Source organism: Crocuta crocuta, unplaced genomic scaffold (assembly GCF_008692635.1).
Source record: "Crocuta crocuta isolate KB4526 unplaced genomic scaffold, BGI_CrCroc_1.0 scaffold125, whole genome shotgun sequence".
In the NCBI taxonomy this organism is placed as follows: Eukaryota; Metazoa; Chordata; class Mammalia; order Carnivora; family Hyaenidae; genus Crocuta; species Crocuta crocuta.
Genome location: NW_027531143.1, coordinates 7260484 through 7277243, shown reverse-complemented (window position 1 = coordinate 7277243; position 16760 = coordinate 7260484). Strand labels below are relative to the sequence as shown.

The window sequence follows — 16760 nt, the reverse complement described above, 5'->3', positions numbered from 1 at the left end:
AAAAGATACATATACATATACATAAGACTGTATGTTAGCAGTAGTTAGCTTTTGGTGGGATTGTGTGATTTTTACTTTTTTCTTTCCTAAGGTTTGCAAATTTTCTCCAACGAAGATATATTACTTGGTAATCAGGTTAACATGTTACTAGGGGAAAAGTGTCTCTCAAACTTTAATTGCATATGAATCAGCTGGGAAACTTTGTTAAAATGCAGATTCTAACTCAGAATCTTAATCTTCCTTTTTTCCCTAACCATGTAGTATGGCTATTCTTCAAAATACAAGCAAGTAAAAGCTACTTTTTCTGTTACTATTTGGCATTGCTAAATAGTCCATGGAAACATTTTCTAATATTAAATCATTTAATATCTCAATTAATTTAGTAAAAGGTCTGCTGATTACTCAAATTCTTATAAATAATCATGATAAAAATACACAGGTAACACGGAAAAGTTTAGTGCCTTTGGCATGTAATATTTTCCAGATTCAGGTCAGCATTTTACGGCTTCTGGCTAATGACCATAGGCCTCTGAGATAAATTGCAAAGATCACAATAGAACACATTATAGAAAGCTTGTTACTGGAAGACTGTGGTGATATTTAATGGCAATCTAACAAAAAACTCAATGTTTATTGAGAACTCTGCTGGTGATACCAAAAATAAATTGACAAATTTATGCCTTCTAGGAGTTCAAATACGGGAGATAGGTAACTTAAGGATGAGGGTAATATAATTTTAAATCTATAAAATAAACCATATTTGAAGTGAGTATCAGATGATATGAGAATATAGGAAGAGATTATGAATTCTAATAGAATGAAAAACAGGAATAGAATGCTTTGATGATTTTCTTACAGAGATAAAAAACAGAGGAATAAAATGCTTTGGTGATTTTGTTACAGAGATAATACTTGAGCAGGATCAAGTAGATCTCACCATTGGTAGAAGTAAGGAAAGCGAATTCCAGGTAGAAGAAACACCTCAAATAAGCACTGTTATTATAAAGGGAATCCACTGTCTGACTATTCATTGCCATGTTCATGTCAATTAGAACCAAAAGTCTTGGTTCTAATTAACTGCCCAGCAGAAATGTATAGTAGAAAATGTATAAAGAAAATGTATAGTATCCAAATACATTTCCTTGTAGTAGAATTACCAAGTTAACTTCTCTTTTATTATGCTAGTTAAAAAGAAAATTCTTTAGGCTCTTTTGACAAAGATTGCATATATATTATTTTCCACTTTAAAAAAGCTATATTGGCTCCTCACTGTCTATTACACTGTAGTCCAAAATTCTGAATAACGAATAATATCAAAGATCAGATCTACAGACCACCTTTCCGGACAATATCTTACTATGTCTTTTAAGTAAATCCTAAAATTTCATATTTTCAGTTATTTGTGTATGTTATTTCTTTATAATAAAGTATTTTTCCTCCTCCTCTGAATCTCCAAATTCAATTCATTCTTTATATTCTTGAAGGTCCCATCTCCCCTAATGTTAATTTCTTCTTATGCTAAGCTCCACAGTAAGCTACTTGTACATTTAAAAAAAATTTTTTTTAAGGTTCATTTATTTTTGAGAGAGACAGAGACAGAGTGTGAGCAGGGGAGGTGCAGAGAGGGAGACAAAGAATCTGAGGCAGGCTCCAGGCTCTGAGCCATCAGCACAGAGCCTGACGCAGAGCTTGAACTCACTAACTGTGATATCATGACCTGAACCAAAGTTGGACACTTACCCGACTGAGCCACCCAGGCACCCCAAGCTACTTATACATTTTTAAGTGACCATTTCAGTATACTCTAAATGTTTGTGTGTATGCTCTTCCTACTCTTGTTTTGGAGGGTAAGAACTAGATCTTATTTTTCTTAGAGCCCCGTTTAGACTATGATATAATAAATTCTCAAAAACATTTGCCAAGGGGTGACTGGGTGGCTCAGTCAAACCATCTGACTCTTGAATTTGGCTCAGGTCATGATCTCAAGTGTCATGGAGTCAAGTCCCATGCAGGGCTCTGCACTGACAGTGCGGAGTCTGTTTGGGATTCTTTCTCCCTCTCTCTGCCCTTCCTCTGCTCTGTCTCTCTCACTCTCTCTAAAACGTAAATAAACTTAGAAAGAAAAAGAAATTTAAAAAGTTTGCCAAATAAATAAAAACAGATTACTAACAAGAAGCTTATGGAATAGTTGCAGATGGAAAAAGGAGATAAAAGGATAATGTGGAAGGTCCTCTAGCTTAGAGGTTACAATGACACAGACTCAGTTGCCTAAGAAATAAATATGAAAGTGAATTGTCTTGAAGATTGTATGAGCTCTGGAAAGATAAAACTGACTAGATAAGGTGATCTGATAAACCACCTTAGCTATCTATTTGTACCTGAAGAAATCCATATACTAAATTGCTTATTTGTTTAATATGGTATTTAAATCTAGGTTTCACTCATATGGATTTGTATCTACTAGAAAAACAGCCTGTCAATTCATGGAAAGGAGAATAGTGTTTGATGGTAATTACCTATTCAGTCCTTAAAATGTTGTTATTAGGCATTCATTAAGTGCATACATAAAGTTTAAGATTTAAAACATGAAAACTTTGATCAAGTTCAGCATTATATAATTTGATACACCGTTTATGATCAATGGAAGATTTAAAAGCTAACCATAATACATTTGCTCAAAGAGAATTCAATGAATGTCAATATACTCATTCATTCTGAGTCAGAACAAAAAGCAGAATTCCTCCATGTTTTTTTTCTTTTGAACATGTATTCATATGCGGATGGCATCAGCTGTTAAATATTTATGTTATCAAACAGGAATTCCTGTTACTTAATTTAGTAGTAAAAGATGAAACACATTAGTAGTAAAAGATGAAACACAATTAAGGCACCTGGAAACTACAATTTGGCTTTTATTCTGTATTTCTTCCTATATGTAGTGTCACTAAAGAAATTTGTATTAAAACTTGTTACATTTCATAAACACCTAAATTGGTAAATAACCTTTATTCAATAGTTCACACATTTAATTTTTAAAAAATTACATGTCGTTTCTGTGCTTAGTTGATTTCTTAAAATAGCACTTTTGGAACAAGCATATTCAGTGTTTGTTATCAGTAGATAGTACATTCCTTTTTCTTGTCAAACAAGTCATACAAGTAGAATGCTTTAAGTAGCTTTGAAGAATGTGATTTTCATAAAAACTTCATATAGTCCAAATTCCTTCCATAACTCAATCTGTAAATGATAATTGGTGTTTTCAGCACAAAAATAAACCTTGGAATTTTGAAATGATAAGATTCCTCTTTTTCTGTTGTATCCGTGTTTTCTCCTCTATATCAACACATACCATAACTAGAGCTCCATGTTTACTATACTCATCATTAAGTATATAAAACTATTACATCTATTTTGATTATTTTTGGGATATGAAGAGAAGAAAGTGGAAGAATACTTGATTAATGAATACAGTTACTCTTTAAGTATTTCTTGTATTATGCCTATTATTTGCAGCGCTACGAGGTCTGCATCTAATTTTACTTGTGTACAAGTATACTATTTTATTTTGCGACATCATATTAAAGACAAATGTTAACAGCATTTTATCAGTCTGCTTTTTCTAAAAGAAATCATGGCTCCCGATGTTATCTTCAACTGCTAGGTTTTAAAATGTGCTTCAGAAAACATCACAGGCCCCATTAATTAAAAAAAAATAGTGACAGTATAGTTCAAACATAACTTTTAATTATTACAAGCTTGTTATAGTCATTCATTTGAGATACATTTAGTAAAGACGATTTGGAGGAGTAGGTCTCAGTGAAATAGAAACTAATTCAGTACTGTCCTCATTCTTCATTGAACACTTAATTAAAAGATCTTAAAATGCATGAAAAAGATTTCCAAAATGACCTAGGAGATTGCAGTTTAACAGAATAGGGCAAGTAGAATGAATAACAAACTTCTGTAGCATGGTAACTTTTAATAATGTAGTTTTATTTCAATGCTTAATAGTTTATTGACTTGAAGATATTTGAGATTGGTAAGGATTAATTATAAACAAAACCTTTAGAATAAGAAAAATTTTACACATATATTTACTTTCTCCCTAAAACAGCTCCAAGAAGGCAGAAAATTCTGATGTAGTAAATAAATAATTCAAATAAGTTTCTATAGAACTATGAAGGTACTGTGAAAACCAGGGAGTAAATTCTGTAAACTATTCTTTGTTTTTGTCTTTTTTAAACTGTGTTTTCAACTGCTATGGAATATACAAACAGAAAAGGGCAAAACCTACTGCTATCTGATTGTCAAACACACCAAAAAGGGCAAGGATACCAAGGGTAATTCTATTGTTCCTTTAATCACATTGACAAAAGTACTTTGGGGAGGGTCCAAGGTGAGAAGCGGAATGGAGGCACTGGTATTGTTTATACGTGAAATTTATCTTTTAAAGTGCATGTCACCAAAAAATGGTTATATATCATTTTAGCAAAGCAGCAAGTCCAAATATTTTAACATGCCTGGAAAGAATGTGATGTATGCATAAACAACTTTTTCCTCCTTTAAACATAATTATAAGTAACATAAAATATAATTATAAAAGCTTTTGACATTTCTAATGTTATAAATACAAGATTTCACATAGAATAATTATACTATGCTTTTGTATTAGAAATTCTGCTTGTAAAACTGAACTTTCACACATGCATTTAAAAATAAAAAATGGCAAACATAATAGAACTTGAATTATAGATTCAAGTCTTTTGCCCTTTGAAATTTAGGGCTTATAAATCCAAACAATTTTTTAAAAAATAAACTGATTATATTTCTAAAATTTAGGCTTTTCACGTTTATATAAGAAAAATAAAAAACAAAAAAAGTAACATAAACTAGAAATGATACTAAGAATTTTGTAAAAAGATTTCCTACTGATACTCACTTAGTGATCATATATAATACAAAATGACGAACTACGCAATTCAGATTAACTTATAATCAAGTTTTTGTGGAATTTTGCAACTTCATCCTACAAAATGTCCTTGTACAAATTGTAAAAAGACAAACAAAACATTGTTCTTTATGCTTGATTCTAAAACTCCAATTAATATTTTAGCTTCTAGTTAAAATGTATCATTAAAAAAAAAAAACTTACTTGATCTGTCCCATAAGGCAGTATGTTCAGAGAAATGAAGGCTGTCATTTTCCAGAGTTGTTTTCTGATCATGTGCAGTACCTTTAGAATGTCTATGAAATAATCGGCTAGCAAATCCTTCCAATTTCTGAAGAGCAGATGGACCTGTATACTGGTTACAGGATAGTTCTCTATAAGCTGCCATTCATGTGCATTTACACTTTACTTAAAGTAACTGAAAATATTTCCAGAAGGAGCTCAACAACTTCTTACACAGAAGCTAAGAGCTATGCAAGTGTCAAACTTCCTGTTTGCAGGGTATTCAAACCACTACTGCTGTTCTGTTTCCTGTTAATATAAAACGGTACAGTACTGAGCTTTTCTTAGCAAAACTCTTCATTTCAACTAGAGATGGCGATTTTAAAGACTTGCAATATCAGCCTGAAATGTTTTATACTTAAGAGTGTTGAATATTAATAAATAGGCTAATGAGAACACTAAATTTAAGGCTTTATCTACAGACTGAAAAAAAAAGTTTAAAAGGAAAACTAGTTAAACATGCATTACAACCCTATGCAAACAATTCAAGGCCAAACCACTCTCCAAATATAATAGGTTAAAAAGGTTGTGTGTGTTTTCCAGGAAATCAGCTAATATACAGATTTCATGAATCCTTATAAGCAGCTAACATTTCATTGAAAGCTCATATAAAGTGAATATTAAAAACTCTTGCAAAACAACTTTATAATGTGTTTTAACTAAGAAAACTTTGAATTAGCACTTAGAAAAAAGAACTGAATGTTGCTAACTCATTGACTTAAGTCTAATATATACAGGAACTACAAAAACATAGTATGTGAGTACTGCTTTATTAAACTTAAAATCTGCTGACAAGTGCCTATCAGCAGTACATTTTAAAACATTCTAAAATGTGAAAAAAGGAACAGAATATAAGATTTATAATTATATAAAATCAGCCACAGCAAGACATTTAACTGAGAAAAAAATTTCCTTCTAGTTTACTAAAACATATTAATTTTTATTTTATTTTTATTTTTTTTAAAATTTTTTTTTTTATGTTTTATTTATTTCTAGGAGAGAGAGAGAGAGAGACAGCATGAGCAGGGGAGGGTCAGAGAGAGAGGGAGACACAGACTCTGAAACAGGCTCCAGGCTCTGAGCTGGCAGTCAGCACAGAGCCCGACGCGGGGCTCGAACCCACGAACCGTGAGATCATGACCTAAGCGAAAGTCGGACGCTTAACCGACTAAGCCACCCAGGCGCCCCTAAAACATATTAATTTTTAAAACTAAACACTGAGTGCTACAGTTTACCTGATCCCTAACTTTAGGTCTGACTTAGAAACAACTCTTTTGATTAAAAGTAAATAAAATTTAAAATTGTCCATTTGCAGGAAACAAAGTAACCTGTGGCATTTTGTGATGATTTTGAGTACTTGCCTTTTGACACTAATTAAAGGATGAGAAATCTATATGCTTTTCTCCTTGGGAAGGAGAAGAATCTAAGAGTATATTAGTCCAGATTTCCTGCCAAATGCTTAACAAACAGAATGGGAACAATAATAATAAATAGAATAAGTAGGAACAATAATGGAATCAAATTAGAACACACACACACAAAACTGACTAATGAATTTTGCCAAGTAACAGCTCATGTGTGTACACTGTGTCTTGTGTAATGAGTATCACTGAAAACAAATGGTCAATAGGATCTATAAGACTAAACTTCCAAATGTGTAGCTTTCTGTGTAAATATGTGTGTATAAGAATAGATAATTTATTAATATCTGACAGTGCTTTACACAAAACAGACACTGAACATGTGTCTGCAGTCTTTAATAAACACCTCAGAGCACAGAAGGACTACAAGGGGCAGAAGTAGATGAAATTCCTGACCTCTCTGACTTGTTATCTTGGGAGAAATTCTATTCATCTTCAAGGATCATTCTAAGTGTCTCCTCTTCACTGAGTTTTCCCACATATTTCCTAGAAAATAAATTACTCTCCCCTGTTCCCACCGATCTTAAATTTTTGTGTTAAAACTTGCTGTTTGTACATTTATGTCTCAAATTGGGAGTCACTTGAATTCATAAATGTAATGCCTGTATTACATACTCAATATATATGCTGAAGAAAGCATTCATTCTTAACAAATTAAAGATCTAAGTAGAAATCAAACAAAATTGAAAATGTTTTAATTTTGTTTATGCAATGTCACTGAACTCTTTTTTTCTCTCTATTCAGTCTGTTACTAAATTTTGTTCATTCTTTGGGTTTCATTTTTATTAGTGCAAATGTGGATTTCTAAAATAATTTCTTCTTTACTTCCAGTCATTTCTTTCAATCACTCATCTCTGACACATTAACCTTCCAAAATATTACACTCATGGTATTCCCTTGCCAAATGTACAAGCTAATCCTAACATTTCAGTCTCACCATATTCATTTTTAATATGTTTAGCCAGGCATATTCAACATTGCTCAAGTTTAGTACAGATGATCCAGATTCCTAACTAGAACACTAAGATTAATTTATTTAAAACAATGCATAAAGCTTAGGACAAAGTAAGTATAGAAAGAGGAGGAGGAGGAGGAGGGGAAGGAGGAGGAGGAAGGGAAGGAGGAGGAAGGGGAAGTAAGCTTCATCTAGTGATGAAATCTGGGCTTTTTTTTTTTTTTAAATAAAACTGTTTCCATTTGTTACCAAGTCCTTATAGAAAGTAGAATCTTTAGTCTGCAGAGCATGTTTCTATATATGGTAATGTGACCAGGAAGTTGTTGCTATGGAAGTCCTTAGGCAATATGATTTTTATTAAAAAGAAGAACTCTACTGGCATCTACTGCTAGAAGGAAACAACTACATCTTTAACTAAAATGGAATTCCTTCATAATTCAAATTAATCTTAAGAAGTATATTGCTCATATTTCATCCTGACAGTATTTTCAGAATTTTAATTTGTACGAAGATGTCTAGCCCTGTGCTCCAAATAGATGTAAAAGCATATTTTATACTCTAGTAATAATTTAATAAAGTAATGTATGATAATAAAACCAGAGTAATCAACTTTGAGGTTATAAAGTCCTTATTATTCATTCTGCATTAATTTTTGAGATTATAACAATTTTCAGAGCTGAATCTCCTTTGATTACCATAAGATACCATAAAAAACTTTTTTTCCTTATATTTAATAATAGTTATGAAAGGTTACATTTACCAATTACTTTACAACATTTAAAATGGTTTCCACTGACTTATCAGATCTTTACAAATTCTGTAGGCAGGACAGGTGTTATTATCCTTATTTTAAGATGAGAATAACAAACATAAACAAGAAGTCACTTGCCCAAAGTCACTTAAATCTTCTGGCTCCTAGAACAGAGCTGCTTTGTACTGCACAAGAGTGATTACCAAAAGAAGTAAAGATTTTTTCAAATGCAGCATTTTTCAAACAAAGACGAGGAAGTGGGAATAAAAGAATGGTAGGAGGTGGAATTAGTTCTTGGATATACTATACTATCCATAGTCTAAAGATCTGCTATTAGAATGTTTCCATTTAGATGGTTGGTCGCCTTATAGGCATGTGATTTCAATGTCCACCTTGAGGTTTACAACCATGCTGAGGCCAAGCATAACTATATACTTCAGAGTTTCAAGGTTAAAAGAAAACCATGGAAGCATACTTGACACATAAATGATGTTATCTGTTCCATGTAGAAGGCAAATAATATTATCATGACCTCTGCTATTCAAATAAAGGTTTTAGGGTAATAGTTTTGCCTTTAACAAAATGTTTTAATAGGATTCACGGGTGCATGTGGGTGGTTCAGCCAGTTGAGCATCTGACTTTGGCTCAGATCATGATTTCATGGTTTGTGAGTTCAAGGCCTGCATCAGGCTTGCTGCTGTTAATGCAGATCCTGCTTCAGATCCTCTCTGTCCCTCCCCCAAGCATTTTCTCTTTCTTTTTCTCTCAAAAATAAAAATAAACACAAATTTTTAAAAAATATATGGATTCGTATCGTTTATAAATGTATTCAACCTTTTAAGACTGGATTCTTTCATTTGTCACAGTAACAAAGTTCATCCATGTTGTGTTTCAAAGTTGACTCATTTTTATTACTGAATAGTATTCCAGTATATGGATTTACCACAATTTATATATCCATTCACAATGGAATTACTTTGCACCTTTGTCAAAAGTCAATTAACAATATATTTGTCTGAGTCCATTCTGGACTCTGTCCTCTTCCACTGATTTGATGTGTCAATTCTTTCATCAATACCGTAAGTACTGTGTTGGTTACTATAGCTTTCGAGTAAGTCTCTTTTTTTTTTTTTAATGTTTATTTATTATTTGAGAGACAGAGAGTGAATGGTGGAGGGGCAGAGAGAGAGGGAATCACAGAATCCAAAGCAGGCTCCAGGCTCTAGCTGTCAGCATAGAGCCCAACATGGGGCTTGAACTCACAAACCGCGGGATCATGACCTGAGCGGAAGTCGACGCATAACCAACTGAGCCATGCCGGTGCCCCTCAAGTAAGTCTTAAATCTGATAGGGTAAATCTTCCAACATTTTTTTTCTTAATTGTTTTGACTATTAGAGTTCTCTAACCTTTCATATGTATTTTAAGTTTGTCTATGTCTACAAAAATAATCTTGCTGGCACTTCATTTAGATTGGGTTTATTGAGAGAAATGCCATCTCAATGAGTCTTTCCATCCATGGTCATAATGTACCTCTTAATGATACTTGGGTGTTTGATTTCTTTTATCAGTGTTTTACAGTTTTAAGTATTTAGATCCTGCACATATTTTTGTTAAAGAGTTATACCTACATAATATTTTTAAATTAGAGCTATGATAAATATACTTTTAAAAATGTTTTCAATTGTTCACTGCTAGTATACAGAAACAGGACTTATTTTCATATTTTAACCTTGTATATTGCAAACTTGCTATGTGCACATATTACTTTTAGGAGTCTTTTTGTAGATTTCTTAGGATTTTCTATGTAGGCAATCATGTCATCTTTGAACAGATTGTTTCCCGGACTTCTAATAATCATGTTGAACAAGAGTATCAAGAGTGGACATCGTTGCCCTATTCCCAATCTTAGAAAAAGAACATTTAGTTTTTTATCATTTGTCAGCTATAGACAATTTTTGTAATTGCCCCTTAACAAGATAAGGTGCTTCTTTGTATTGCTAGTTAGCTGGGTATTTTTTTCTTAGATGGATGTTAATTTTATCTAATGCTTTTTTAGCATCTATTGGTAATGATCATATGGTTTTACTTCTTTAGTCTAGTAATATGATAGATTAAAGTTACTGGTTAATTTTCAAATATTAAACCCCCAGGCTTGAATCCCCAGGATAAATACCTTTTGGTCTTAGTGTACTATTCTTTTTATATATTCCTGGATTCAATTTGCTAATACTTCTCAAGAATTTTGTGCATATGTTTATAAGAAATATTTTCAAATTTTATTTTCATTACTGTTTTTGAATGATTTTGATATCAGGCTAAGGATGACCTCATAAAATAAGTCGAGAGGTATTCTGTCTTCTATTTTCTGAAAGAGACTGCAAAGAAGTGGTATCATTTTTTCCTTATATATTTTATAGAATTTGTCAGGGCAACTATCTGGGCCAGGAGTTCTTTTTTGAAAGGCTATGAATACTAATTCAATTTCTTTAATAGATATGGTACTATTCAGTTGTCTATTTCATCTTCAGTGAATATTGGTAGTTTTTTTTTTCTTTCACAAAATGGTTTATTTCAACTAAGATGTCAAATTTATGTGAATAGAATGTTTCAAATCTCTCATTACCCTTTTAATATCTGTGGGATCTGTCGTTATATCCCCTCTTTCATTTCTGATAGTGGTAATTTTTTTTAAACATTTATTCATTTGTGAGAGAGAGAGAGAGAGAGTGCGAGTAGGGGAGGGGCAGAGAGAGGGAGACACAGAATCCGAAGCAGGATCCAGGCTCTGAGCTGTCAGCAGAGCCCGACACGAGGCTGGAACCCTCTGATAGTGGTAATTTGCCTACTTTCCTTTTGTTGGTAAATCTGGCCCAACACACAGTTTTCACTATTATTAACATCTCACATTAGTATGGTAGATTTGTATAATTAATGAGCCAATGTTGATACATTATTGTTAATCAAAGTCTGTAGTTTATTTACATTTCCTCAGCTATTAACTAATGTCCTTTTCCTGTTCCAGGATCCCATCCATGATACCACATTACATTTAGTACTCATGTCTCCTTTGGCTCTTAGCTATGATGACTCATGTTTCCTTAGACTCTTACTCAGATTTCCCTTGTTTTGATGACTTTGACTATTTTGAGGAGTACTGGTAAGATATGTTGTACGGTGATCCTCAGTATTTGTTTGTTTCTGTTGTTTTCATGATTAGATGGAGTTATGGGCACTGAGGACAAAAGAAGTAAAATACTATTTATAGTGCATCATATCAAGGGTGTATACTATCTACATGACATGATGTGTCAATGTGAATGCCATCCTTGATCACCTGGGTGAGCTAGTGTTTTTCAGGTGCCTCCACAGTAGAGTTACTCCCCTCTCGCCCATTCCATACTGTACTTTTGGAATGAAGCCATTATGGTCAGTGCACAGTTAATGAATGGGGAGTTACACTCTACTTCCTTGAAGGCAGAATGGAATTCCTCTGCCAGGGCCATGTATCTCTTCTCCTTCATTTATTTATTCAATCATTTATTGAAACTCTGTATGGATTCATGGGTATTTTATTTTGGGGGCTATAATTCAATATTATATTACTTATTTTGTTGCTCAGTTCAAGTTTTGGCCATTGGAAACTTTCAATTGCTTCCTATGTCACTCTGATACACAATTGTGTTTGTGTGCATGAGCATGTGCACACATGCATGTTTGAACATTTGCTTACTAGCACTATAAAATGGCCCATCCTCATTTTGTATACTTTCTGCCCCAATCCTAGCATCAGCCATTTCTCCAAGGAGACCTAGTTCCTTTTATTGAAGAATGGTATTAGAGACCAAGATCTGGGAACTAGGTGAGCTTATTGCTACTGGAGTGTTGTTGCCTTTAGGCCTCAGCTAAAGGCAGAAAAAGACATGTGTATAACAAATGTGTATATACCCATATCTATAAGTATTTCAACATGTAATCATTTGTGTCTATAATAAGGTAAAGATGAGTTTTTCCTACTGTCTTCAACTCTAAATCATTATTGCATGATTCACTTAACTTCCTGCCCTTTCTTACTTGAAAACTCCCACTTCAACAGTGAGAAGCCTGGCTTCTACCATCTACCATTCATTTACTTAGTTGTTCAATTTCAATATACACATAACGGAAATATCAGATTGTTAACCTGGTACAGTTAACAACTTTCCCCATGGGAAACAACTTTATTAACTTGAGTACACTATTATGCAGTTCCTGTTGCCTCTACTCTTACAGATTTCACTTATTTCCAAATATACTTAGATCAGCACCTTTTGCTTCATCTTCAGTAAGGTTGTTTCCTGAGTTAGTAATAAAGTTTGATTGTTTTGTTACAGTCTGCATTTCATTCTGGGATCCCCCAACTTTCTAAATGATGTTTTTTAAAAATTACATACATCAGAAAAAAATTATATACATTAAGATTTACTCTGTACTGTAGGTGCTGTGGGTTTGGACAAATATAAAATGTCATGTAACCACAATTACATTATCAATAGAATAGTTTAGCACCTTTATACATATCCTGTGCTTCCCTGATTCTTGGCACCTATGGATCTTTTTACCACTGCTAGAGTTTTGCCTTTTCCAGAGTTTCAAAATTGGAGTCATACCCTTTTCAGTCTTACTCTATCACTTAACAATATGTATTTAAAATCCATGCATGTCTTTTTGTTGTTTTATGGCTTATTTCTACCACTGAATAATAACCTATCATATGGATGTACTATAGATTCTTTATTCACCTAATGAAGGATCATAGTTACTTCTAATTTTTGGCAATTATGAATAGAGTTGCTATAAACTTTCATGTGCAGGTTTTTGTGTGGATGTAGTTTTTAAGTCAGTGTAGTAAGTTAAATTCTTAGGAATGTGATTGTTGAATTGTATGGTTAGATTATGTTTAGCTCTGCAAGAAAGTGCCAAAATGTCTTCCAAAGTGGTTGTACCATTTTGATTTATCACCACCAATGAAGAGTTCCTGATATTCTATGTTCTTATTAGAAATTGGCAGTCAGTTTTGTGTATGTTTTAATGTTAGTCATTTTAAAAGATGTATAGTAGTATCTTATTCTTTTATTTTGCAATTCCCTAGGGACAAATGATGTTGAGCATCTATTTCATAGGCTTATTTACTTATCATAATTATCTTCAATGAGATGTCTGTCCAGATCTTTTGCCCACTTTTAAATTAGATCGTTTATCTTATAATTAAGTTGTATCTGGTAGAATTCACCAGTGAATTCACCTAGTCCTGATGGTTTTTCAGAATCTACTTCTTAATTATTAATTTTCAAATTATTGATTCAGTCTTAATATAGATGTATTCAGATTATCTATTTCTATTTGTGTAAGTTTTGATAATCTATGTCCTTCAAAAAATTGGTCCATTTCATCTGAGTTATCAATTTGTGGGCCTAGAATTTTTCACAGTATTCTTTTATTAACTTTTAATGCCCATTCATTTCTAAAGTTGGTAATTTGTGTTCTTCATCTCTTTTTTTATTAGCCTGGCTAGATATTTATCAATTTTATTGAATTTTGCCTAGATCAAGCTTTTATTTTTTTAATTAAAAAAGTTTTTTTTAAGCTTCTGCATAGCAGAAGAAACAATCAACCAAACTAAAAGGCAACTGACAAACTGGGGGTTGCCTGATAGTACTGTTCAAGTCATCTACATACTTAACTGATCTTCTGCTTAAGAGGGGTGTCGAAGTCTCCAACTATAATAGTGGCTTTCTCTGTATCTCCTTTCGATTCTATCATCTTTTGCCTCATGTGTTTTGATACACTTGTTAACTGCATATGTTTAGGATCGTTAAGTACTCCTGAGGAATTGAGCACCAAATCATTATGTAATGTCCCTTTATATCCCTCATAATTTTCCTTGATCTGAAATCTACTTTGTCTGAAATTAATATAGTTAATCCAGCTTCCTTTAAGTTAGTGATAGCATAGTATATCTTTCTCTATCCCTTTCTTTTTTACCTAATTTTTTATATTTAAAGTGGGTTTCTTACAGACAACACAGAGCTGGGTTTTCTTTTTATATAAGGGTTTCATTTTTGCTTGACAAAATCTGTCTTTTAATTGAGGTATTTAAACCATTCATATTTAAATGACTATTATCATAATTAGATTAATATCTACCATGTTTAGAATTGTTTTCTACTCATTGCATGTGTTTTCTCCCCCTCTTTCTGTCTCTTCTGATTTTAATTAATGTTTTATATGATTTATATATAACCTCCTCTCTTAACATATTATTCTTCTTTTCTGAAAAATTTTAGTGGTTGTTCCAGTGTTTGCAATATACATTTTTTTTTTAAGTAAGCGCTATACCCAATGTGGGCCTTGAACTTAATTAAAACCCCGAGATGAAAAGTTGCATGTTCTACCAACTGAGCCAGCCAGGGGCCTCTGCAGTATATATTTTTAACTAATGTAAGTTCACCCTTAAATAGATGTATACTACTTCACTTATAGTATGGATACCTTATAACAGAGTATTCCCAAATCTTGATTAAACAATTTGAATGGGCATGATGACTAAGAACACCTCACACTGGGGCACCTGGGTGGCTCAGTCAGTTAAGCGTCTGACTTCGGCTCACGCCTTGATCTCATGGTCCATGAGTTCAAGCTCCGTGTCAGGCTCTGTGCTACAGCTCAGAGCCTGGAGACTGCTTTAGAATCTGTGTCTCCCTCTCTTTCTGTCCCTCCCCCACTCATGCTCTGTCTTCCTCCATCTCTCAAAAATGGTAAGTGTTAAAAAATTTTTTTTAAATAAGATAAAGTGTAACATATGCATAATTGGAATACCAGAAGGAGAAGGAAAAGAACCAGAAGAAATATTTGAAGTAATAATGGCAGAAAATGTTACAAAGTAAATGAGAGACACCAAAATACAGGGCCAGGAAGCTTAGAAAACAGCAAGCAAAATAAATATCAAGATAACTGTGAATACATCACATTCAAACTGCAGAAACCTAAAAACTATGAAAATCTTGAGAGAAGCCAGAGGGAATGGTAAAAATCTTACCTATAGAGGAACCGAATAAGAATTACAACAGCCTTCTAATCACCAGCAAACAAGAATAGTTGGAGTAAAATATTTGAGTTGAAAGAAAAAAGTCACTAGCCCATAATTCTATAACCATTTATTATTTTAAAAATGTTTATGTTTATTTATTTTTGAGAGAAACAGTGTGAGGAGGGTAGGGACAGAGAGAGAGGGAGACACAGAATCTGAAGCAGGCTCCAGGCTCTGAACTGTCAGCACAGAGCCTGATGTGGGGCTCGAACTCACAAACCGCAAGGTCATGACCTGGGCCAAAGTTGGACACTTAACCAAATGAGCCACCCAGATGCTCCTGTAACCATTTAAATTATTCGTAAAAAGTGAAAGACAAAGTCTCTTTCAAACAAACAAAAGTTAAGGGTATTTATTGTCCACAGAACTCTCCTACAAGAAAAAAGTTTTTCAAGTAGAAGCAAAATGATATAGGTTAGAAACTTGGGGGAAAGCATTAGATAAGAAAAAAAGGAAGATAACATATTTTTTAATCATAACTGATCTAAAACATAGCTATTTAATAATAGTAACAATGTACTTGGTGATTATGGAAAATGGAAAATGAGATGAATGACAGCAGTGTCATAAGGAATAGGAGAAAAGATTTGGGAATACTCTAGTATAAGGTATCCACATTACAAGAAAGTAGTATACTGCTATTTAAGGGTGAACTTAGATTAGTTAAAGGTGTATACTGCAGGGCTCCTGGCTGGCTCAGTTGGTAAAACATGCAACTTTTCATCTCGGGGTTTTAATTAAGTTCAAGCCTCACATTGGGTATAATGCTTCAAAGGATTATAAAAAACTATTCCGTTTTAATATTTAGTATTTCTGAGAAAGTGGCATGAGTACTGTAAGAGACAATGTATGCAATTTGGAAAAAATGGTATCGATCTGAATGGACAATTCCAGTGACATCAAGACAATATTTTTCTTAAAATACAAAAGGCATTAGTTCTCTGTGTCCTGTTACTGTATGTCAAAACGCCCTGCTTAAAATTGTGCTNATGTGGAAACTAATTTGACAATAAACTATTTGTAAAAAAAAAAAATTGTGCTTTTTAGCTGAGAGGGTACCTACATTATGGAAATAACTTTAATGAAGAATATATTCTTGAGAGTTCTAGGCAAAACCTTTTTTTTTACATAATAAAAAATTATGCAGATCAGTTTTCTTTAAATAAAACATTATCATTGAACATAAATTCATCTTTAATATAATTTTATGATATAAGAATAGAAAATAATAAATTTTATTTAAAGCATAAAATGTATTCACTGGAAGTATTATTAA

The 16760-nt window shown here is 32.8% G+C and overlaps 1 protein-coding gene across 2 annotated transcripts in view; it reads right to left on the bottom strand.

Moving 5' to 3' along the window:
- PRKACB (protein kinase cAMP-activated catalytic subunit beta) overlaps window positions 1–16760 on the bottom strand; it is a 120869-nt gene that overhangs the window by 63222 nt on the left and 40887 nt on the right. The window contains exon 1 of one of the 2 annotated variants that reach the window (XM_077771042.1): window positions 5153–5410. The exons of the other annotated variant lie outside the window; for it this stretch is intronic. Within the exon in view, the coding sequence (XP_077627168.1) occupies window positions 5153–5336 (184 nt within the window). The 5' untranslated portion in view covers window positions 5337–5410. Of the gene's footprint in view, window positions 1–5152; window positions 5411–16760 lie in introns of those variants that run through there. 2 annotated transcript variants of the gene reach the window in all.